At 42.4% G+C, this 26,457-nt stretch overlaps 1 protein-coding gene across 8 annotated transcripts in view; it reads right to left on the bottom strand.

The window, feature by feature from the left end:
* LOC117346714 overlaps nucleotides 1-26,457 on the bottom strand; it is a 574,004-nt gene that overhangs the window by 496,790 nt on the left and 50,757 nt on the right. For 5 of the 8 annotated variants that reach the window (XM_033916744.1, XM_033916749.1, XM_033916751.1 and 2 more), the window contains 2 exons: nucleotides 23,714-23,841; nucleotides 2,917-2,964 (listed from right to left, as the gene is read on the bottom strand). In XM_033916744.1, coding sequence (XP_033772635.1) covers nucleotides 2,917-2,964; nucleotides 23,714-23,841 — 176 coding nt within the window. The remainder of the gene's footprint in view (nucleotides 1-2,916; nucleotides 2,965-23,713; nucleotides 23,842-26,457) is intronic. The other 3 variants (XM_033916745.1, XM_033916750.1, XM_033916748.1) reach the window with 2 other exon arrangements.

Genomic DNA, 26,457 nt, shown 5'->3' with positions numbered 1-26,457 from the left:
ATATACAGTTACTCTTCCCGATAAACACTTCAAACCCATTAGAAATAAAAGATCTAAATACTAAACTAGATATTGTAAGTGATTGGCTTTTTTCTAACAAACTTTCACTAAACATTGATAAATCTTGTGGTATTCTGCTCCCTATCAAAAAATCTGAAACTTTACCTGGAACTGTTTATATCAAATCCACACCTTTAGCAATGGATACTAAAGTAAAACTATTAGGAGTAATTATCGACCAAGATCTTTCCTTTCATGACCACATAAGCTCAATAGTAAAAACCTGTTTCTTTAAATTACGCATTATCCGTTCACTTAGTTCTATTCTAAATAATGATTCAATTAACATCCTCATTCATTCCCTAGTCATTTCACATTTGGATTACTGTAACTCTTTATTAAATGGATTACCTCAAAAAGAACTTCGACGGTTGCAACTTATTCAAAATACAGCAATAAAACTAGTCTACAAAATAGGTAAATATGAACATGTTACCCCTCTTCTCAAAGAATCACATTGGCTCCCAGTCACACATCGCATAACCTACAAAATCTTACTGCTTATCTTCAAAATCAAACAATCACACTTACCTTTATTTCTCGATAAATTATTAATTCCCAAAAGTTCTCCCCGATCCTTACGTTCCACCGATCAAAAACTTCTTTTTGTTCCGTCCCTAAAAGAGTCCTACTATACCAGGAAAACTAACTTTTCTATTACTGCCCCAACCTTATGGAATTCTCTCCCTCAATTTCTCCGTGATGAAATTCAGCTACAAAAATTCAAAACCAATCTTAAAACTTTCCTATTCCAAGATGCCTTTACCAAATCCTAATCCTTACTTCATCTATTAATCTTTCAACACTCTCTCGATTCTTATTTTCTTCATTAGGGCATCTCATAACATCATGCACAATTACCCTTCATGTTCTTTCCCTTCCCACTATATCATTTCTTCTAATATCATGTAACTTTTCCCCTCCTCCCCATCTATCCTCACGATCGTGTTTGTCTGTATATGTTTAATATGTTTCCCCTATACTCTTTAATACACTATTAACTCGTTCCTACTCTTCTATTTTAAATTTTTATTGTTAACCGGTCAGATATTTACTTTATGATCGGGATACGAAAAACTAATAAACTTGAAACTTGAAACTTGTTAGGGGGCAATCATGGGCACAGTTTTGAGTAATGTGCAAGTTTTATGCCTTTGCGCTGATGTGTGCACAACTTAGGTGCAGGCATTCAGGCCAAGTTTTCTATGCCTTAAAATGGGTGTGCCTAAAAGTTATGACACATACCGGCACTAAGTGTGATTTTTATAGAATCGTGCTTAGCGCCGCACTAGTCAGTGGTGATTTTTTAGGTAATATATATAGAATATGGCCCTTATCGCATAATTTCTTTAGCATACAAGTGCTTTGGGGTGTGGATGTGGATATGGAAGGGGTATGGGAAGACCAGGCGCATTCCTAGACCTTTGGGCTAAGGTTTTAGAATACTGTTAGTTATGTGCTTAACAGAAAGCAATTAGGTGCGAGCATTGACACCAGCCATTGAGCTAGAACATAAAGAACATAAGCATCGCCTCTGCCGAGTCAGACCATAGGTCCATCGTGCTCAGCAGTCCGCACTCGCGGCGGCCCCCAGGTCCATGACCTGTAGTGTTCTTTCACTTAAGACATTTTATCCTTTATAGTACCCCTCTAGCTATACCCCTCAATCCCCTTTTCCTTTAGAAACATGTCCAACCCCTTTTTGAAACCCAAAATCAAACTCTGCTCTACCACCTCCTCCGGAAGCGCATTCCAGGCATCCACCACCCGCTGGCTGAAGAAGAACTTCCTAGCATTTGTTCTGAATCTGTCTCTCTTCAATTTTCTTGCGTGCCCTCTTGTTTTTGTTTCCCCCGCCAGTCTGAAGAATCTGCCCCTCTCCACCTTCTCTATATCCTTTATAATCTTGTAAGTTTCTATCATGTCCCCTCTAAGTCTCCGTTTTTCCAGAGAAAAGAGCCCCAGTTTCTCCAGCCTCTCAGCATATGAGAGGCCTTGTGCATAAAGTTAGATATACCGTATATCTGCAGATTTATGCTAGCATTCTACATTATAACTGCAATTATGTATGTAATTGTCATTATAGAATCTGCACTTAGCTCACACTTAAGACGCCTAACTTCAGGTGACCTTTTGAGAATTATCCCCTGTAAGCCTAACCTCTAGAGCAGTGTCCCACAAACTTTTTATTGCTCTGGCACACTAACAGAGCAAATGTTTTTCTGTGGCACACCCCCAGCCCTGCCCCGCCACCTAGCCCTGTCCCACTCCACCCCTAGCCTCGCCCTACTCAGCCCCCTAGCTCCGCCCCACACGAACATCGTCTCATTTTTCCTGAGCTCGGAGCTGTGTCTGTAGGGCCTCCGAGTATGCGCACAAAATCATCACGTCAATGTCCATACATACTCAGAGGACCTCCAGACACGGGGTATGTGTGAGGGCAGAGGGGAGAAGAGGCGCCGACACTAGAAGTGTCCTTCAATCCCTGGTAGCACACCTGAAATCTCACCATGGCACACAGTTTGTGATTCGCTGCTCTAGAGGTTTATAGAACAATCCCTCTATCATGGTGATATTTCTCTATATGTGTCAGCCTGTTTATATCTCTTCAGCAATATACCTCCCATATATCCCTACACTATTTCAAGCTCTTTTTAGCTGATTAAACTTCTTGGTATGTAGCTAGTATTCCCCCAATTAAAGTCTCACCACACCGTTTGACCATGCTGACTTAGGGCCTTGCAGGTTACAAAAATGATCTAAATGCCATTTCCCTCATTAGACCCTGTATTCCTATTTAATCTAAGCCTCCACCATTTCAAGACAAGAAAAAGGACAAGTTTTGACTTGCAGTACCTCGGTCGTGCATACTTTGCATCTTAATCTATCTTCATTTCCAGAACCCTGTTGGAAGAAGAGAGTTTTATTAAAGAGAAGTTTTTCAAAATGCATTGATGAGAGAAAGCAAAACTAAAAATTATTCATTATTCTGTTGGCAGAATTAAAGAAGAACAAGGCCAGATATGCAATGAGAGATGAATGTTTTATTATTTCAAAATCTGGTTCATATTTAATAATTGGCACCTGTCTTGCATTTTTATTTGTCATTCTATGCTAGCAATCTTGCATTAACCTCTGCTAGACCATAAGGCATAAAAACACATTCTAAGCTTTAGTAACACGGTGGACATTCAGCCTAACCTAAAACTCAGAGAGCTGAAGGTTCCCCAGACACTCAGAAATAACAAAGGCTTATGCCATTTCACATTCTTTCTTAAGAGCAGGAGTCTGTCAAGTGATTTTAGCTGGATAAGCAATGCACATTTTGGCATAGATGTGTCTTGAAAGAAAACATCCTTTTCCTAAATTTAAAAGTAAAAAAGAAAACCCAATACCCAGCACACCTCAAAAAGTTTATTATAAACCAGGCCTAAATTTTTGTCGAATGAATCCTTGGGAATTTCATCCTCCCTTGAACAACAAAAGCACAGATACATCATCTAATTGATTAATGTGGAAGTCTAGGACGTGAATAAAAACTGTAGATCGGTATTGACAACAATACCTCACAGTTAAATGCAGTTTACAACAAGAAAAAACTGTGAAACAAAGGGATAATACATCAAATTGCTTAATGAAATCATAATTCATTAACATGACCAATCAAATATACAAATTTATCAAACAAGTAGGTTTTCAATGATTTTCTAAAACCCTGGTAAGAAAGGAATCACATAATCAAACCACTTAGACTCTTATTCCATTTGCCGCTTGGACAGACAAAGTCCTTTCAAGGAATCTTTTACATATACGGCCTTTTAAAGATGGAAAAGAAAACAGAGTAATATTATAGGTACATTGATTAAGTTCAGGCAATTCAAAGGGTTTTAGAAGATAACTTGGAGCAAAACCAAACAGTGTTTTGTAACGTATGCAAATTTAAAAATTATTCTCGCTTCTACCGGAAGCCAGTGTAACTTTTGATAATAAGATGTTACATGTTCTGATTTTTTCAAATTAAAAAATTAAATGCACTGCTGTATTTTGACTAACCCTCATCCTTTTAATTATCTTCTTATAAGAACTCAGATAGATAAGGTTGCAATAATCCAATGTACTTAGAACCAAAGATTGTACTAGTAGCCTAAAAGATGAAAAATCAAAATAAGATTTTATAATGCGAAATTTCCACAAAACAAAGAAACTTTTTTGGCCAAGGCATCAATTTGGACATCAAAGGACAAAGATCGATCTAAAATAATTCCCAAAATTTTAATAGTAGAGTTAATGGGATAGGCAATTCCATTTAGTTTCAAAGAAGTCTCCTTAATTGTATTTGTTTAACTTGCCAAAAAGATTTTTGTTTTATCTGCATTTAGTTTTAATCTAAATTCATCGGCCCATTGTTCTACCATTTCCAATAGAACTGATATAAAGTTTTTAGTGTCCAAAAGGTGAAATTAATCTCACATTCCCCCCCCCCCCCCCCGTGTGAAAAACTATAATGGACTGATGGATGAAACAGTAAATTCCCCCTATGCTAGAGCTGAGCTACATAAAAACAAAGGAAACTGATATGATATATCCACACACCACCTGCCTGTCCTACAAAATAGTACCATATGCAGATATAATTGTAACTGCTTACGCTTATTAAGGGCAGATGACCTGGGAGGAACAAAAGTAACAGACGGAGAGACCAGTTTTGAGATTAGCACAGTAAAAGAACCAACTACAAATCCATACTTGGAATAAAACCTGCGAGGGTGATATATTTAAACAAAGCCCAATTGTGCAAATGGAAAAAAGGGGGAAAACTAGACATAAAAAGCCATGCCCCGAATCAGGACGTGCTAATAATAAAAGATTTATGTTGCTGGGAAATGCCACCTTCAGCCAAGCATAAAGCATTGCATCTAGCCTATAAAAGCTGATAAAATTTAAAAGCATGCCCCACAGATTGAAAACAGAAGTGGAAGTAGAAAACCAGGCTGACTTAACGTGTGTAGAACTAGTTAGGGCTGACTGCTAGTACTCAAAAACTACTGAGCGAGACAGCTCGTCAAAAGTGAAACTAAAATAGTACATTGCTATGACATGGAAAGGCATGATTGGACCGCAGTAATAAGACCTACTCTGACTAACAGAAGAATGAAAAGCAATAAAACAATAAAAAGTAATGATAAAACCCTGTGTTGTGAATAAGAAAATATATATAATAATGAAGGTTATTAGCATAAAAAATGGAAGTCTTAATAAAGAAAGTATATATGGTAGTGAAACCAGAAGAAAGGCTGGTTCCTAGGTAGGAAAATGGATGGCGATTTTATGTATGAAGCCACTAAATTCGAATTTTATGATTAGCATGTAATCAAAATTTTAATAAACTATAAAACTATGAACTATATTGAATAAAGTGTGAAAGCATAATATTGCTTAGTGTTAAGATGGATATGTTAAAAAAGTATACTAACGGTATTGAAAGGTCCTGATAGAGAAAAAAGATGTGTCTATGCAATGACAACATACATATGACAAAAACCATATATGAGACACACCTTATTGGCAACTTTAGGCCTTGGTAATGTGAAACCATTAACAATGTGCATAAAAAATATAAATATATCTATACATAGATGTGTATTAGTAATGCTAATACAGACCAAATTCTGCTAACATGCGTGAGTATGGGTATGATAAAACACCAATAAAACGATAACCAAAGGATGTATGAATACACACCAATAAAATACATGCTAACTATAAATTCAGTCAGACATGGGTAAATATATATTAATGCGTAAAACCACATACATATGATAAAGATCTACAAAAAGATTAAAACACATGAATGAACATTGTTAGTACTGCGGCTAACGTATAATAAGTAAGACCTAGAAATAAGAGCAAAAGATGGCACACTGGGACTGAGGAACCAGCAAGTTTTCATTTTGAGAAATCCAAGTACCAAATATCATTTTCAGAACGCACTTTTACTGATTTGGCTGCCTAGAACTCTCTCAGGCCTGTGAAATTCAGTTTTAAGAAGCAGGAGGGCAAATTGGCTTTTAACAATCCCTGATGACTTCATCAGTTGACTGTTTTGGACTAACCTCTAATGCAGTCCTTTTGGGGGGCAAAGCATAACCATGTTGGGTCTGTTTTTCAATCATGGTTTATGTTGTAGAATAAACCCTATATTTTTCTTCAGACATAGAGTCAGCTTTTGACATTATCCTTTTGGACTGTGGACTTTAGCCTCTATGGGCCAGATTCTTTAAACGGTGCCTTTGAAGGCAGCATATAGTAGACGGTTCATAGACAACCCCGCGAAAGACAAAGACGCGCGCCAACAACTGAGCGCAAGACGGAGGTGCGCGCCGAAGAAAATTACAGTTTTTAGGGGCTCCGACGGGGGGTTTTGTTGGGGAGCCCCCCCAGTTTACTTAATAGATTTCACGCCGGCGTTGTGGGGGGTTTGGGGGGTTGTAACCCTCCACATTTTACTGTAAACTTAACTCTTTCCCTAAAAACGGGGAAAAAGTGAAGTTTTCAGTAAAATGTGGGGGGTTACAACCCCCCAAACCCCCACAACGCCCCCACAACATGGCGCGATCTCTATTAAGTAAAGTGGGGGGGGTTCCCCCCCACGTCCCCCCGTCGGAGCCCTAAAAACAGTAATTTTCTGCGGCGTGCACCTCCGCACTGTGCTCAATTGTCTGCGCGCGCCTTTGTCCCGGCGCACTTTTGACCTGACACCATAGTAGACACCTATTAATTGAATTACGAGGATAACTGAAAAAGAATTACGAGCAATAATTGAAAAAGAAGCAGAACATGATTCTATAAAAGGCAGCCTAGAAATGTATAGGCAGCCTAACAAAAACCAGATGCATACAGAGATAGGTGTGGGTATGGTTTATAGTTAGGTGGCCTCTTATAGAATACTTCTTCATAGGTGCCAGTGGGTGCCTATATCAGCACCTACATTTTAGGTGTGGTGAAAGCTGGTCTATATTTCAGGCAGCTTCAGATAGTCTTCCTTAGCTGTGATTTAGGATACTGTGCCTATCAGCATGGTATATTCATATGGAATGTGAAAATGAGGTTCTTTCTAACAGTATTTTTTTAATTCAAAGTATTTTTATTAATAATAATACATGAAAAATAAACAACTTTAGAAGAATAAACAGTGAACATAGGAATAAATAAAATGAAATTAAACAAAATATATACAGTGCGTGTCAAAGCAGCTCCTGATTGGTGAGGCCTGACTTTAGTAGCGGAAGAGGGGGTCGGAGCATACCGCGAGTGATTTCCTTCACTCGCCGGCGCTCTGGCTGCCCTCTCCTGCCTCTCCTGCTGCCTTCTCCTATCTCTCCTGATAAAAACTGTATTTGCGTTTTTTCAAAATTCACAGGGGTTCCTGGAACTGAACCCCTGCGAATATCGGGGGAGTACTCTATATAAAATGATGGAAAGAATACATGGAAAATTTATACAAAAAAAGCAATGAGGATAACATAGTGAGAACTGAATATGGCAACACCGATTGGTTTCCAATAAAACATAATGTCAGTCAAGGATGCATCTTATCATCTTACCTGTTCAACCTTTTGCAGCAAAGTCATCTTCAGAAAAGGAAATTTGGAAGAGGAGAACATTGGTTTCAAAGTTGTTGGCCAAAATATAAACAACCTGCGCTAAGCAGACGATATAGCACTCATCACTAGCAGCAAAGACGACATGCTGTATCTACTGAGAAAAGTCAAAGCCGAAAGTCGCTCTTCAATGAAGTTTCTCAACAAAGTATTCAAAGGCAAGGAAATAACACTCCAAACGAAGACCAGACTTATCCATGCACTCATTTTCTCAGTGATCAATTATGGATGTGAAAGCTGGACACTACAGAAACAAGACAGAAAGAAGATTGACTCATTTGAGCTTTGGTGCTGGAGAAGGATTTTAGGCGTGCTGTGGACTGCCGGAAGAGATCAACCTAGCTATGTCACTCGAAGCCCAAATGAAGAAATTATGACTGTCTTATTATGGTCACAAAGAGAAAGATCATTGGAGAAGGAACCAGGCAGAGGGAGATCAGCAATCAGATGGCCAAACACATTGAAAACAACCATGAGGATGATGCTGCAGGACCTTACTGGACTAGCCCAAAACTGATTTCTTTTTAGATCTGTAATTCATCAACTCACAAGGGCTTGAACACAAGTTGATGGCACCTAACACATTGTCTGTTGCTGAAGAATTATTGCACTTTTGTAAAGCTACCCTGAAATTTATACATCCCATGAATTTGGGTGCAGAAATTTAGTTGCTGGCAAGATGAAATGTTTTAACAAGTCTTCTATTTGTCAATATAATGTACTCTAATGAGGGTCATAATAGCTCTCTGGTTTCCTGAGATTCAAATAGATGGATCTGGAGAATGTGGCACATTATAAATCAACCTTGGGAGTACAACGGCCAACATGGTGGTGTCCAATAATTAAAACCGAATGAAGTAAAAATTAACTATGAGTAACAGGCTATAACAGGAGCATAGAAAGTAGAATAGACGACAGGCATGAGCACTCTGTCCCAAGGGCACAGGCAAAGGCAATGTCAATAATCAAGGTTTTAAAAGCCTTCTTAAATTCTGGAAAAGAGAGCTCTCAATGCAAAGACAATGGCAGTGAGTGTCAGAGATATGGTGCAATGTATGAAAAGGCAAAATGAGGAGAAATCTCAGGTTGGAGATGTGATGGAAGCCGGAGATATGATGAAGCCCAATGGAGAGGCTTGAGAGGAACAGAGGATATGAGAAGGGATGTAAAGAATAGTCAAGTTAGCAAGATGGTGGGGTGATTCTTGAAAAAAAAAAAAAAAAAAAAAACATGATGGACTAAAGTCAAATTTACATTTGAAACAGGGAAAAACAGGTAGCCAATGTTTGACTTTTCAGGGATTATATTCAGTGCATAAGATCGTGTGACATTTTTTAAGCATTTATTTGAACTTTCTAAGGTTTATTGTTTGAAGATCAGGACAGTATGATACCACCTGATGTGCATGTACATGATTTATAGCAGGGAGATGCTAAGGAATACAATAAGTTTTCGGGGGTATAACATCAATCACTCTCTGGCCACCTGCTAACCATCCCTTATCGCTGCCTCATCAATGCATAACGTCATCTGTTCAAAGTATGAGTAGTAGGTCGGCAACACAGAACTGTTTTTCTTACATTATAACACAGTCTTATATGATTTACTATGTACAGTTCAAAAGATTATAAATAAGTAATTCATTGCTAGCATTTGAGTGTAATGAACTCTTTGTTCTTCTGTGTAATTGTTTTGTATACCTGGATCAGTGGTATAAGTTTGTTAAAGTAAGTGCTACTGTGTGCATAATATAGGAAAAAATACACCAGTCACTATTCAGCTGCTGAAGTCAGTGTATTTTTTAAATGCCAGCTGCAGCAATCAAAAAATATCCAGATATTTATTTTTAAAAAATGTATATACCGTATATTAACTATATAGTTTACAAAACTTACAATCATAAAACACAATTGCAGAACAGTACTTGTAAAAAAAAAAAAAAACCAAAAAAAACTTAACACAGGAAAGCACTAATAAACAATTGAGTTTTCAGCATTTTCTTAAAATTCATCCTCAAAATTCCAGGCAATGCATTCCAAAGTTTAGTACCTGCCACAGACAGTTAGAAAATTTCAACAGGTGACTTAATTTGCGCTTATTAAATTTCCCGAGGCCTTAGGAATTTTCAGCAGTTGAATTGTTTAGAAAATATTTAATACAAAATCTTGGATATGCTCCTGATGCTACTATACCTCCTTTAAACAAGCTTTATTATTTACCCATGGCTACAAAAAAGACAGTAACAGAGAATCAAATACAACAAGTGCAAACTACAATGGACTTGGGAAATATTTCAGAGATCTTGGAATCAACAGTGTCAACAATTGAAGAAAGAGCCACTTTGCTTATTTCCTTTATTTTTCAGCAAGATTTAAATTCTCTTTTGAAGATGTTTTTCTGTAAATCACAGATTCCCTTTCTTGGGCAGTGACTATGGATATTCCCTAATGTGAATAAGGAAACACAGGAGAGAAGGAAACTTTTCTTAGTAATGAGGCAAGAGACAAAAGAGATAGAGGCTACCTATCAACTAATGTATCCATGCAAGTGCCTCGTTAAATATGCAGGGACAAAGTACACCTTTTTTGTTCCCAACCATCTGCGGACGTTTCTAGACTTAAAGAAGATCTTGAGAGGCTAAAAGGATGTAATTATAGATGTAGGAGCCACTGTTTAAGCCTTTAGTTTTTCTCTCTTTTTATTTTCTTCATTAATTTAAGTCCCATGTAGTATGACTTCTCCTCCACAAGTTTGTTCAGATCTAAGAAGAGAATAATTTTGTTTCCTATAACACTTAGTTAATTCTGAGTTTGTTAAATGTTTTCTTTCGTTTTTCCTGCTCAAGTTGTATGGCTTGTGTATTATTTCAAAGTACAATAAATAAAGAATAATCATTAAAAAAAGATGGTTAATAAAGTCAAATAAATAAATAAACATATTCATTAGATATACCTGATAACCTGGCCCACTGGTGACTTGGGTCTCCTGCCATTATAAAGAGCCAATCAGTACTCGACAGTGTTCCAGCTTAAGACAAGAGGATGCCACTGAATGACTCCTAGGTACTTGAAGCTCCTATCAGATACTTGAATTATGTGCAGTAGAACTTCAGGATTACTCATATAAATTAAGTCAGAAAAACCTACATATGCAGTTTCTCAAGTGGCCATGGAATCGTGAAAGTCTGGGGAAACCGATTGTAGCTCCAGTTTTATAAAGTGTGGTTAAGTATACTGTGGATACCTATGTTCCATCTAAGCCAGTGGTCTCAAACTCGCGGCCCGGGGGCCACATACAGCCCGCTAGGTACTATTTTGAGGCCCTCAGTATGTTTATCATAATCACAAAAGTAAAATAAAACAGTTTCTTGATCATATGTCTCTTTAGCTATAAATTACAATATTATTATTAAGACTTATCCAAAAGGAAAGATTTATAACCTATAGAGTTTTACCTCATGCAAAATTGTCATTTCTTTAATAAGAAATTAACTATTTTTTTCTGTGGCCTTCCAAGTACCCACCAATACAAAATGTGGCCCTGCAAAGGGTTTGAGTTTGAGACCACTGATCTAAGCTGAGCACATGATCAATCACTCATAAATTCTAGGAGTGTTGCTCACAGATTTTTACATGGCCGCTCACAAAAATACTTGCAAATCTGGAAGACTGTTGGTTTTTAGAACTGGTTGCTCACGTTAAAAACTTGTCACTCTTGTGAGAAAAAATTTGCATGTACCTGTGCAATCCTGTGCTCTGGATGGGCAACACCAGCAAGTGTCTTCCTGGTTTCTGGAACATCTTGTCACTCAAAATCTTTCAAACAGACTAAAATTTGGTGCAGTCTATTTAAGGTGGAATTACTGCTCGAATAACAAAAGCAAATGATCCTTATAACAAGAAAATTGTAATTTTGAAGCTGTGCTCAATTCTATAGCTAATTGGATATTTCTTATGCTCACTGTGTCTGGCCCTGGCATTTAGAAAAGGGGGGTGGAGGGGAAATGGAGGCACAATTTAATAACAGCGCCTTTGCAGAATCTAACCAACTTATGGAAATGATTCCTTTACAAAGGCCATCATAAGAAAACCACAATATATTTGCAGTCCATGTGAAAGCGCAGGCATTTCTGGTAACTACTGGGTTGAGGCCATTTTTCTTCCTGGCAGTCAAAGAAATGACGTGGGCAATATTCAAAGGCATGTGCAGCAGCCCAACGGTTAATCTACATATTTCTTATATTTGACAGATGGTTAATTCATGACTTTCATTACTATATTCAACTGCTTAATAATTTAGTTATAATAAGCATGTGTGTGTTTCCGTTTGCCAGGAAAAACAGATCTTTTAGGAGTCTCAAGATGCTGAAATCCATTCCCTTATGCTAAATGTGGCAGAATAAAATACATGTGAACTTCCTGGTTTTTTTAACTTCTCTATACTTTGATTTTTAGCTTTGACAGCTAAGGGACAGACAAGCTATTTCTGCCACAGTGCCTTTTCTGGTCACTTCTATACAGTAGGGGGCATTAAAATAGTACAACAATCTCTTTTTCCCCTTGTAAGACTGGGAGGCTGGGCACTAAAATGGCAGATGACATTTAATGTGAGGAAGTGCAAAGTGATGCATGTGGGAAAGAGGAACCCGAACTATAGCTACGTGATGTAGGGTTCCATGTTAGGAGTCAATGCCCAGGAAAATGATCTTGGCATCATTAATTAATTAATTAATTTTGATTTATATCCCATCCTCCCAGAAGAGCTCAGAATGGGTTACAAGTTTACATACATAATAAAACACATACATACATATATAATAAAACACAAGCATAACAGGGTATATACATAATAAAGTATAACAAGGTTTACATAATAAAGTAGACTAGGGTAAAGTAATGTAGAGCATGATAACACATTTTTGGTCCTGATATGAAAGGACCATACATGATTGTAGTCAAAAGCATGTTAATACTTAATAGGATATGACAGGACAAGACCTTATACAGCATGGGGTGGTGAAGTTCTGAGTTTGGTTTGACATTGTGGTAACTAACAGAGCTTGAGAGTACATTATAGGACCCGACTGTACGATGCGTGGTAAGGCAGTACGTGGTAAGGCAAAAACGCTGATCCATTCATAAGACTACAAGCGTTTTTGCCACTTTAGCAAGGATTGATTTCCGCTATAAGTTTAGTATGCACAAAGACAGAGAAGTGAGCAGATATGGAGACACGGAGAAGTGAGCAGTACTCGGTGGAGCATCAAACTTTCAAAGATAAGCTTTGCCTGCTTTTCACTTCTGTATAGATATTTAATTTGCTGAGATATTGCTGAGATATTTGTCAGTGTATTTGAACTCTGAAACGTTTGTTGTCTAATAGGGGGTTTTTTTGGTCGATGATAGAAGCATGGGGGCGAGCCGGTGAGAACGCCTAGCTCTCTCTCATAGCTCCAGTGCAAAGGTGTGCCCTGTGGCTTCTGAGGCTTTTCTTCCCTTCTTAAAAAAGTTCTTTTATTTATTCAATTTTTTAGTCCCTCCTCCCAAAGGAGCCCAGAACAGGTTACAAAGTACATCCATAATAATCCAGACAGAACAGAGATGACATAATTTACATAAATTACAATATAGACATGACAATAATTTACAATATGGACATGACAATAAAACATATGCACTAAGTAGCATCTGGTGAAATTAGGTGATGTAGGTGTGTTGACTGAGAGGGTGAGGGAAACAATTGGTATAGTATCCAGCATGTGCTTATCTGGAGTTTCTTTGAGATTTGCAAATCTATATCGTATATTCTTTTTACAGATGCCTTTGATTGTTAGCTTCCCAGATTTGGTTCGCTCCATTCAATTTTGATCTTTGATCCCTCCTAACAACTCTGCTTATCCCTCCCTGTTGTTTTACCTCTTATGTGTTTGTTTATTTATTTTTAAAATTTATATACCGTTTTATTCCAAAATTATTACATACATAAAATATTATAAAATTCAGGACAAGGTTAGAACAAAACAAACAGATTCAATCCTTACATAAAATCAATTTCTCAAAGAAATGCATCTACAAATAATTGTTTTTCCAGCATTTTCCTAAATGAGCTCTTATCTCTACATTTTCGAATTTGACCAACCAGGCTATTCCACAACTTAACCCCTGCACATGTAAAAGTCATGGCATCCGTTTCCGCATATTGTTTCCTACCCTTTTTTTTCCTCTTGTAGCTTAAGTCACATACGTCAAGTCTACGTTGTATGTATCATTCCCCCTGAAAGTTGTAACGCTTTTAATTATGTACATCGCTTTGAAGTTTGATTGAGCGATTAATCAAATTTTAAATAAAACTTGAAACTTGGTCAAGATCTAAAACAGTGGGTCTCAACTAGCTAATTAGGTTTTCAGGATTTGTGTTAGGATTGAATCTGTTTGTTTTGTTCTAACCTTGTTCTGAATTTTATAATATTTTATGTATGTAATTATTTGTAAACCATTTTGGAATAAAACGGTATATGAATTTTAAAAATAAATAAATAAACACATAAGGGGTAAAACAACAGGGAGGGATAAGCAGAGTTGTTAGGAGGGATCAAAGATCAAAACTGAATGGAGCGAACCAAATCTGGGAAGCTAACAATCAAAGGCATCTGTAAAAAGAATTTTAAATACATCTGCATTGCTTTCAAGATCCTATTTGGCATTTTCACTACTTTGGTTCCTTTAGATTGGAATGTCCATAGATCTCATCTTGCAAGAAGTTCTCAAAAATTACAACTTTTATTTCATTCTCTTAGGGGTAATAATAGATCTACCAGGAGATTCAATTACTCTTTCATTTTCAAATTGACTGAGCTATGGAATAACTTACCGCTCGTACTAAGAAGTTTGGGATCTTTCTTTCACTTCCGAAAAGCTCTGAAGCCTTTCCTGTTTGCTAAACATTTTGAAAATTACCCCTTTTGTTAATTTAGATTTTCTGATCTCTGTTCTCTTAAAGTATTATGTTACCACTTACTGTAAACTGGGTGATGAGTCAAAAGCAAGCAGGACAATCGCGCACCAACAAAGCTGCTCGGACAAATGTGCGCAGGACATCAGTGCGCCGGATTAAAAGTTAACTTTAAAATAGAGAATGACACGGTGAAAAAATTGGTCCCCGTCACCGCCCCGTCCCCGTCTCACCATCCTCTGCACCGCCCCGTCACCGCCATTCCCTTCACCGCCCCGTCACCGCCACTGCCACCCCATTCACCGCCCCGTCACCGCCACTGCAACCCCATTCACCGCCCCGTCACCGTCACCGCTGCATATATAAAAGCCTCAAACGGGTACGATTTTAAATACTTTTCTTTATTTACGTATAAAGGAAACATTCTTTAAAACTTTAAAACTTAGTTAAATATTAGTTAATAACTATACAAAAACAAACACGACATGTACTTTTAATGCTTACAATGTTAGCCTACATGGTAAGTAGACGCGGCCGCTGTACCTAATCGCGGCAAATCGTGTACCTAATCGTGTACCAAATCGTGTACCTAATCGCGGTCACTATGCTAATCGTGATTAGCATAGTGACCGCGGCTACGGCTGCAAGTCTCCCCTCCCCCCAGCGATCACGGCAGGAGGGCACCCAACCCCTCCTGTAGACCCCCCCCAACGGCCCTCCCGACAATCGCAGCAGAAGGGTACCCAACCCCTCCTGCCGGTCCTCCCAATGGCCTCCCCTAAGATCGCCGGCAAGAGGGTACCCAACCCCTCCTGCTGGACCCCCTTCCAACGAACCCTCCCACCCCGGAACCCCCTTAGTCTTACTTTCCAAGTTGGACCGGACGGCTCCTCACACGTATGGCCAGCAGGCTTGCCTCCGTCCAAATGAGGCGGGCCCGCCCCTACCCTGCCCAACCCACAGGATCCTAGGGCCTGATTGGTCTAGGCACCTAAAGCCACTCCCGCTATAGGAGGGGCCTTAGGTGCTTGGGCCAATCAGGCCCTAGGATCCTGTGGGTTAGGCAGGGGAGGGGAGGGGCGGGCCCGCCTCATTTGGACGGAGGCAGGCCTGCTGGCCAGACGAGCGAGGAGCTGTCCGGTCCAACTTGGAAAGTAAGACTAAGTGTGGTGTTTCGGGATGGCGGGGTTTGTTGGGGGAGGGTCCGGCAGGAGGGGTTGGGCACCCTCCTATTGGCGATATAGGGGGCCGTTGGGGGGGCCGGCAGGAGGGGTTGGGCACCCTCCTACCAGTGATCATAGGGGGCTGTTGGGGAGCTGGCAGGAGGGGTTGGATATCCTCCAGCTGCGATCGTCGGGAGGGCCGTTGGGGGGGGGGTGGGGTAGGCAGGAGGGGATGGGTACCCTCCTGCCGCGATCGTTGGGGAGGGCTGGTTCTGTCGGCATGAAGGGCTGAGCACCTTCCTGCCGGCGATCGTCGGGGGGGGGCGGGTTCTATTGGCAGGAAGGGTTGATCTGACAAATGAGGAGCCAGTATATTGGGGGGCGGAGTCAATGCGGCAACGTGCAGGTGAAACACAGGTAAATAGCGGTTCCTAGAAGGGGGGACATTGGCCTGCGGGGACAAATCTATTCACCGTTTTTGCGGGCGGTGAAAGGATTTGTCCCCGCGTCTGCGGCGATTTGCTAATGAGGTCACCATAACCCGCAGTCAAACCGCAGCCACGCAGCGGTTCGCTGCGGGGATCGCTCCCCGTGTCATTCTCTACTTTAAAACACTCCGAAAAGCATATGGGGGAACATCCCCCCCCACACACACTTTACTTAGAAGTGTTGCAGCTGCCATTGGAGGGGAACACCCCCACCCCCACTTAGAGAGGAAAGTGTAATTTTTCCCCCCAAAAAAGAGGGAAAAATTACACTTACTTCTGTAATGGAGGTGTTCACCACAAACCTCTCCCCCCAACGGCAGTGGCAATACTTCTAATTAAAGTGTGGAGGGGTTCCCCCCATAAAAACTTCTCAAAGCACTTTAAAGTTAACTTTTAATCTGGCGCATTGACGTCCTGCGTGCATTTGTCCGAGCAGCTTTGTCGGCACGCAGTTGTCCCACGCGCTTTAGTCTATGTACCGTAAACTGAGTCAAGCTCCATTTGGTTGATGACCCGGTCTTTAAAACTAAGTTTTAGTTTAGTTAGTTTAAAAAGAAAGCACTTTAACTTGCACTTAAATCTGCCTAAAAGATGATCTTCTCTTGTGTGAATTTTATATCATCACTTTATACTACCCTCCAGTGGCGTACCAAGGAGGAGAGGGGGGATCCGCCCCAGGTGCACAGCTTGGGGGGGTGCACAGCCAGCCAGGTCCGGGTCCTCTTGCCCTTCCTTTCCCCTGGCCGCGCCGCTACAATCCTACCTCCCCCCGCCGACAAGAAGTCTTTCCGATGTCAATTCTGACGTCGGAGAGGACATTCCTGGCCAGCCAGGCAATGATTGGCTGGCTTGGAACGTCCTTTCCGACATCAGAATTGACGTCGGAAAGACTTTTTGTCGCCTGGGGGAGGTAAGATTGCAGGTGCGGACCGGGGGAAAGGAAGGGGAGAGGCGCTTTTTTTTTTTCCACGGCAGGGAGGGCAGGATGTAGGCAGGCAAGCTGGCTGGCTTTAGCGCGACAGGGAGGGAGGGAGATAGGTAGACAGGCAGGCTGGCTTTGGGGGTGGCCAAAATCTGGAAGGTAGTGGGGGGGCATAAGAAGGAGGCATTGGGGGTACTAAGACACAGGACGGAGGCACTGGGGGCACTATGGATACAGGAAGGAGGCACTGGGGATTTATGGACAGGAATGAGGCACTGGGGGCACCATGGACATGGGATGGAGGCACTGGGGGCACTAAGACACAGGACGGAGACACCGGGGGCACTATGGACATGGGAAGGAGGTACTGGGGGCACTATGGACATGGGAAGGAGGCACTGGGAGCACTATGGACACAGGACGGAGGCACTGGGGGCACTATGGACACAGGACGGAGGCACTAAGGACATGAGAAGGAGGCACTGGGGCACTATGGAAACGGGAAAGAGGCACTGGGGGCTTTATGGACAGGAAGGAGGCACTGGGGACACCATAAACACGGGACAGAGGCATCGGGGGCACTATGGACATGGGAAGGAGGCACTGGGGGCACTATGGACATGGGAAGGAGGCACTGGGGGCACTATGGACATGGGAAGGAGGCACTGGGGGCACTATGGACATGGGAAGGAGGCACTGGGGGCACTATGGACTCAGGACGGAGGCACTAGGGGCACTATGGACACAGGACGGAGGCACTAAGGACATGAGAAGGAGGCACTGGGGGCACTAAGGACACAGGAAGGGGGCATTGGGGCATTATGAACACAGGAAGGAGGCACTGGGGGCACTATGGACAGGAAGGAGGCACTGGGAGCACTATGAACATGGGACGGAGGCACTGGGGGCACTATGGACACAGGAAGGAGGCACTGGGGGCACTATGAACATGGGACGGAGGCACTGGGGGCACTAAGGACACGGGATGAAGGCACTGGGGGCACTAAGATCTTGGCCTCAACACTGATTAATGATGGTAGGAATCTGACTTCAAAATCACTATTACGATTTGAGCTGTATGTAGCAAATCAGGCACTGGGGGCACTAAGGACATGAGAAGGAAGGAGGGAGGGAATAGAAAGGGATAGTTTATGGGCCTGAGTGCAGAAAGAAAGAAATGAAAGAAAGGATACACAGTCAATTAATAGATGTCCCCTTTTGATGAAAAAAATAAATGGTCACGTTACCTCTGCCTTACTTTCTCTGCAGCAGAGCCGGCAGCCGTGCTCTGCTCCAGAAGAAGTAAGTTACATTGGAGGGGGTGGACCCGGCAGACGCAGTCATTGCGGGACTTTGCCACAACTCTCTGCATCTGCCGGTTCCACCCTCTCCGACGTAACTTACTTCTTCTGGAGCAGAGTTAGCAGACGAGTCATCGCTGGACCTTCCAGCATGCGGCTGCTGAGTCCGCTCCAGAGCAAGTACGTCGGAGTGGGGTGGACTGGCAGCCGGCAGCTACAATCATCATGGGACCTTGCTGCATGAAGGGAGAGAAAGGAGCAGGATTCCTGGAATGGAAGAGGGAAAGAAAGGGGGCAGGGTGGTATGGAAGGGTGGTGCTGATAGAATTGATGTACAGAGAAAGAGGAGAGACATAAGGGGGAAGGATTTTGGAGGGAGAGAAAGGGGCAGATGCATTGGATGGTAGTGGGGAGCCTATGCTGGCTGGAAGTGCAGATGGGAGAGATAAGGGAGCAAATGCAGGAAGGAAATGGGAGGAGAGAAAGAGGGGAGCAGACGCTGGATGGAAGTGGACAGAGAGAGGAGAAGGTACTAGATGGAAGGGTTGGAGAAAGAGGGTACATGATGGAAGTAGGGGATAAATAAAAGGAGGGCACATGATGGGGAGAAAAGGATTGAGTTAGGGAAACACTGGAGGGGTGAGGGAAAGAGGTGGCAAGCTTTAGGTAGACAGTAAAAAAGGACATTGATGAGAAGGTAGTAAGAACGTAATCTAGACAGATGCAGAAAATAAATTGAAAAGGAAAATGAGGGAAAAAAGGGAAAGGGATTGCAGAGGAGAGGTGTGGGAGAGGGAAGGAGAGGAGAGAGATGCCAGACCAATGGGGGTGAAAGGAGAGATGGAGGGGGAGACATACAGTTTCTGGAAGGGGCATAGAAGGAGAGAAGATGCCATATAGGGGAAGAGAGACAGCAGTGGATGGAAGGAAGAGAGTTATAAGACGACAAAGGTATAAAAAAATTTCTATTTATTTATTGCTTTAGGAGACATGTGTCACTGTTTTTGTGGTGCACTGTATGCAGAGTCCAGCTTCTTACTGGTTCAATTTAATCTTTGTCTATGTATTTCTATTTTATCCCCTCTTTTACAAAACTGTGGAGCGTTTTTTAGCGCCAGCCGTGGTGGTAGCAACTCTGATGCTCAGAATTCTATGAGCATCAGAGCTGTTACCACCATGGCTAAAATCCACACTATAGTTTTGTAAAAGGGGAAGGAGTTAGTTTGTGATGACATATTCCATACTAGACGAAGGTGTTTTCTGAGTTCTGTGTGTTCGAAAGACACGTTTTTTTGTTAGGACTGACTGGAGGATTGATCTGTACTAGTCTGGCTTGTTTAGTTTTACAATGGGTGTATTGATGTTGTACTGCTCACTGCATATGTAAGATGCTGCCTTTTCCTAAGTACTCATGTGTGACGTGTGGCTTGTTACTAAAATTCATGTTTATCGTACAGATGGGGGGGGGGGTCAAAAAATGATGGGCCCCGGGTGTCACATATGCTAGGTACGCCACTGCTACCCTCTCCTTTTCTCTATCTCTTTTGTCTCCTCTCATGTTACCCATACTCGATTAATTAATATTCCAGCAAAACCTCTAACAATACCATGTGGAAATCGAAGTCTCCTTTTGACTATTTCTTCTACCAAGGCTTTTCCATCTCTTATCACCTCATATACTCTTTCAACACCACTGTTAACTCAAACTGCCCATTAAATTAAAAAAAAACCCTTATAATAGAGACTCCAAGATGGTACCCTAGGGGGAGGATGCTACCACTTCAGTTCCTTAGTTCAAAAGATGTGCCTGCTAAGAGAAATAAAAGGAAAGGAACTCTAGTACTGTTTAGGTAGTTTCATCACTTATCCATTCCCTACGTTCTTCAACAATGGATTCTTTTGTGGTGAAAGGCCCAACTACTACTACTACTACTAATAATTATTTCTAGAGTGCTACCAGATATATGCAGTGCTGTACAGAGTCACAAAAGAGACAGTCCCTGCACGAATGAGCTTACAATCTAAACAATCAAGACAGATAAACAGGATGCCAGGGTAGGGGGTTACAGTTAGAGGGGATAGTTAAACTGCTGGCTAAAGTGTTGAGTAGAGGGCAGAGGGGAGTAGGGTTATGAGTTGAAGGCTGAACAAGGGAAGGGAAGGGGCATGGCGGATGGACTGAGATGGATTATTCCAGGCATACAGGGCAGCAAGATGAAAGGAATGAAGTCTGGAATTGGAAGTAGAGGAGAAGGATACAGATAAAAGCAATTTGTCTGAGGAACTGAGTTCTCGGGGAGGTGTATCGGGAGAGATAAGAGAGGAGAGAAACTGAGGAGCTGCAGAATGAACATACTTGTAGGTTAGTAATAGGAGTTAGGAAGCCAGTGAAGTGATTTGAGGGGTGTCAGGTCAAAACCGCGGAAGACAAAGGCACGCGCCGACAACTGAGCGCAGCGCGGAGGCGCATGCCGAAGAAAATAACTGTTTTTAGGGGCTCCGACGGGGGTGTGTGGGGGGTGAACCCCCCCACTTTACTTTATACAGATCGTGCCGCGTTGTGGGGGCGTTGTGGGGGGTTGTAACCCCCCACATTTTACTGAAAATTTCACTTTTTCCCTAAAAACAGGGAAAAAGTTAAGTTTACAGTATAATGAGGGGGGTTACAACCCCCCAAACCACCCACAATGCCGCCGCGATCTGTATTAAGTAAAGTGGGGGGGGCTCCCCAACAAAACCCCCCCATCGGAGCACCTAAAAACTGTCATTTTCTTCGGCGCGTGCCTCCGTCTTGCGCTCAGTTGTCGGCGCGCGCCTTTGTCTTCCGCGGTTTTGTCTATGAACTGATTTGAGGAGAGGGGTGAAGTGAGAGTAGTGAGGTTGGCTGAAGATAAGTCGTGCAGCAAAGTTTTGAACAGATTGCGGGGGGAGGGGGATAGAGGCGGTTCAGCAGGAGATCTGTTAGATTTAGATTGCAGTAGTCTAAGCGTGAGGTTACTAGAGTGTGGATAATCTGATTTTCAGGATATCCACAATGAACATGCATCTGGGGATGGTTCGCTGGGAGCTATTGAAAGCAAGAAGCTAACTCCAATCCCTCTTGAACGCAGCACTTCACTGACACCCCCCCCCCCCCCCATAGAGCGGGTCCTACCAATGAATTCTGCAATTGCTAGGGAAGTTGCTTCTGTGAGTAAATAGATGCTAGAGAGTGATCTCATTTCCTCCCTGAATGCAGCAGGTGGGGGTGGGGTGTTTCTGACCCTGGAAGCTGCGTTGGAGCTGCAAGATCAGGCAGAGGTCGGTGAGAATCCTCACGTATGAAGAAAGACTGAATAAACTGCGGCTGTACTCACTTGAGGAACGAAGAGAGAGAGGAGACATGATTGAAACGTTTAAGTACATCACGGGACGTATCGAGTCGGAAGATGAGATCTTCTGTCTCATGGGACCCTCGACCACCAGAGGGCATCCGCTGAAAATCAGGGGAGGGAAGTTTCATATCGACTCCAGAAAGTACTTCTTCACCGAAAGAGTGGTGGATCATTGGAACAAACTCCCACTGCAGGTGATTGAGGCCAGCAGCGTGTCAGATTTTAAGAGAAAATGGGATACTCACGTAGGATCCCTAAGGGAGTGAATTTGGGGGGTGGGTATTTGGAATGGGCAGACTTGGTGGGCTATAGCCCTTTTCTGCCATCATTTTCTATGTTTCTATGTTTCTACATCGAAGACTTCCACTGCTGCAGATTCTGGTCAGAGTCTGCTGCAGAATCCTCTCCTCCAACCCAGCGTCTCGTGGCACACCTGAAATCTCAGGAGACACACTATAGTGCCGCAGTACACAGTTTGCGAAACACTGGCTTAAGCTTTAGTTGGTGGTGGCTCTACTGTGCTGATGTCCTTACCCAGTTCTCTGTATAACTGGATAGGGCTTTCTCCAAATAATTTGATATCTCTTCTTTCTGTTCCCTTCACATAGCCACTATTTCTGTGCTTCAACTGTTGCTTCAATTTATTATTGGGGCATATGAATTTATTGATTGATTGATTCAATTTTCTATACCGTTCTCCCAAGGGAGCTCAAAATGGTTTACATGAATTTATTCAGATACTGAAGCATTTTTCCCAGTCTGTCCCTGCAGGCTCACAATCTATCTAATGCACCTGGGGCAATGGGGGGGATTAAGTGACTAGCCCAGGGTCACAAGGAGCAACATGGATTTGAACCCACAACCTTAGGGTGCTGAGGCTGTAGCTTTAACCACTGTGCAACTCTAAAAATCAAGCCATTATGACATCACTGATGAGGTTGGCTCTTAAGCATTGGTGGAATGAGGTATTGTGACGTCACAATACCAGCTCTGGTTATATCAGAGGCTGAAACTTTTCACACTATTTCTTTATTCAATTTTCTATACTGTTCTCCCAGGAGAGCTCAGAATGGTTTACATGAGTTTATGCAGATACTCAAGCATTTATCACTGTCTGTCCCGGTGGGCTTACAATCTATCTAATGTACTTGGGGCAATGGGGGGGGGGATTAAGTGACTTGCCCAGGGTCACAAGGAGCAGTGTGGGTTTGAACCCACAACCCAAGGGTGCTGAGGCTGTAGCTTTAACCACTGCGAATCAAGAAAACAAAACAAAACTGTAGAAAATGGACAAGGTGCAGGAATTTATTCAATAAAAGTCATAAAAACATCAATAAAATGATTGTAGCCAAAAAATGGTTCTTGTTGTCATGCGTGCTGGCACCTTGTCCATTTTCTGCAGTTTTGTTTTCTTGCTTCGCATTTTTTATTGCCGTTTCTGTTGGGTTTTTTTTGTTTTTCTTTAATCACTGTGCCTCACACTCCCCTCAGGATCTTCCTCCACTAATATAACATTTTTCAGTTTGATATTTTGGATCTTCCTCATTATCTTTAGTGATCTCAATCCTTTTAGATACTCCTCAGCTTTGGCAGATATTCAGTGCTAAACTATAACTATACTCACAAAACCAAATCCAATTCTACTTATCTGATTAAATTCTGTATAGCTCAGTTGCCAAATTAAAATATAACCCATCAACAAGAGGGAATTTTAACATCCTTTCAAGATTACCTGGAGAAATTTTGAATATCAATTCCACAGGGGATAAAGTTAACAAAACTCGTTTATTTACCTTCTGTATCCAGTTTAACAGGCATTTTTGGTGAGCAGTCAAATTTTTGCAGCTACAGAAGTTCAGCGGTGCCTCTTGATCTCGCTCATTATCATCTTCTTCTCGACAGATAAAACATTCTTTTTTCTCTAGTCAAAAATTTGAAAAGAAATAGAATCAATAATTTTTCATTAATGGCTGTTCAGTTGGTTCGCATACTGTTTATTTATAGTTGAATAGGCATCCAGCAACCATCCTACAATCTAGTCTCTCTTTCTAGCCATTCCTTAGTGATATGAATGAGAATGACATGGGTAAAAAATCTGTCCCCATCCCTGTGAGATGGGAAGTTACATTGGAAAGAGGGACTCGGCAGGAAGAAGGTTCCGAAGCAGCCCTGTTTGCAATGTTGCTTCTTCGTCCAAGAAGGTTTGAAGAGGCTGGTAGGCCCGCCCCGGGAGGCATAAAAGGGCTGACGCAGGGGAGTCACAGGTTTTCCTTTTTTTTTTTTTCCCCGTAATCGTGATTGGGAGCGAGGGTGCGGGGGAGGGGGCTGTTGGACCTGCGATAGGGAAGGGGGCTGCTGGACTCACGAGGGGAGACTGTTGGACCAATGATTGTAAGGGGGGGGGGCTGCCAGCCGGGAGGGAGGTGACTGGCAGCAGACCCTTTACTGCAGGGATATGGCCTTGTCCCCGTACCCACAGTGACCAGTCAATTTTCCCCCCCGTTCCTATGGGTTACCGTGGGAAACAGTCACTGTGACTGCACATTAGTTAAGAATCTCAAAGCATGCAGAAGGTACAAGTTTTTTGCATGCTAGAAGCTTAAATTTCTGATCACAGTACAATTCCAATGATCCACTGGAATAAGAATCATCAGGGAAAACTGTCAGCCCAAACCTAATCGTGTAATTGCGCTCACCTGAGCATATACTCATTACAGCTCAGATATTCTGGCATCTGTGATTTCCACTGATTGCCTTTCTATGCTACAGTTTCGAGAGTGATGTTAGATTATGTTCTATGACCAACGTGTGTGCGGTAATGGACATAAAAAGTTTGAATCATATAAAGCTCAACTGCCTGAAATTTCCCTTAAAAAAAATGCTCTTACATAGGGCTCCTTTTACTAAGGTGCGCTAGCGGTTTTAGCGTGCGCTTAGTGCGCGCTACAAAGCCGCACGCGCTAAACGCCAACGCCTCCATAGAGCTTGCGTTAGTATTTTTTCGTTTAGCATGTGGTTAGCGCGTGCGAATCTTAAGCGCGCGCTAAAAAACGCTAGCGCACCTTAGTAAAAGGAGCCCATAGTGTTGGATATAGCAAAGTAAGACTTGCTTTCATTTTGACACTGATCACCGGTTTGAGACAATGACAAAAATATATAAAGAGCAGTTTTACAATCTAGGTGCCTACATTTATATGCCCCTTACACCTGTAAATGTTTGGAATACTAGCACTTATGCAAGTTAAGTTTGCACTTACCATATAACGCTAACATAAAACGATCTGAATATAAACTAAGGTAACCTTCTCCCTCCCCCCCCCAAATGGGGAAAATGGTTGATTCAAATATAAACTGAGGTTTTACGAGTATATCCAAGTAAGGTAATGATCTTCCTCCTTCCTCACACACCACCTCCCTCCCCCCCCCCGCCACTGCATTTATTATGCAATGTCTGAATTAGATCAATAAGTTTCTTTAGCTATAAATGACAATATTATTATTAAGACTTAGCCAAAAGGAAAGATTTATAAACTATATAAAGAGTTTTACCTCATGCAAAATTGTCATCTAATATAATAAAACCCTAAGCCACGCATGCGCACTCCCACTACGTGCGCCGGTTTTCCGTGAGCTGTAGGGACCCACAGGTAGGAGTGCGCATGGGCACTTAGGGTTCTGTTTTTCATCCTGTTTTTCAGTCTGGCCTGCTCCCTGCTCGCCTTGCCGTATTGTATTTTTTAGTTGAAAGATGTGGCGGTGGCTCCTCTCACGATCCCCGCAGGTGGGGATCATGAGAGGAGCCGCCACCGCGTCTTTCAACTAAAAAATACAATACGGCAAGGCGAGCAAGGAGCAGGCCAGACCGAAGCTCCGACTTGAACTGCCAGTTGGCCGGCTCCCTTGCCGGAGTTATTTTTCAGTTTAAAGGTGCCGCGGCGGCTCCTGTCACGAGTCGCACCTGCTTCAGAGAAGACTTCTAATGCAGGCGGGGATCGTTAGAGGAGCCGCGGCGGCACCTTTAAACTGAAAAATAACTCCGGCAAGGGAGTCGGCCAGATCACCATGGCAGTCACTCCCCTACTCCCGCCCTCTCTCTGTCTGCCGAAAAAAAACAAAAAACCCCAACAATTGCTGGCATGTAGGGGGAAAGGGGAGCTTGCAACAACAAAAACTCCCGATGCCCGCAACTGTGACCCCCCCCAAAGTAAACTCCCCTGGAGTAAGGGGGAAGAGGGAGATCATTCCCATCTGTCCGAAGAAGGAACTGGCAGGTTAGACGGTCAGCTGGGGGCAGGAGCAAGGGAATCAATCATGAGATGAGGGTGGAGGACAAGGAGAAGAATGATAGTTAGGTGGGAACGGAAAGAGATGCCTGATTGGAAATTGGGGCCTGGGTTGGTGAGGAGAAGAGAGACATGGGATAGCCACTAGAGAGAGAGGCTTTGGGTGGGTGAGAGAAGCAAGCATTTGGAGTGCAGGTAGGAGAGAGAGAGAGTGCATGGATGGGGTGGGCCACCACCAACTCAGCGAACGAGAG

This window comes from Geotrypetes seraphini, chromosome 12, assembly GCF_902459505.1.
Source record: "Geotrypetes seraphini chromosome 12, aGeoSer1.1, whole genome shotgun sequence".
Lineage (NCBI taxonomy): Eukaryota > Metazoa > Chordata > Amphibia > Gymnophiona > Dermophiidae > Geotrypetes > Geotrypetes seraphini.
This window is presented reverse-complemented; position numbering and strand designations above follow the sequence as displayed.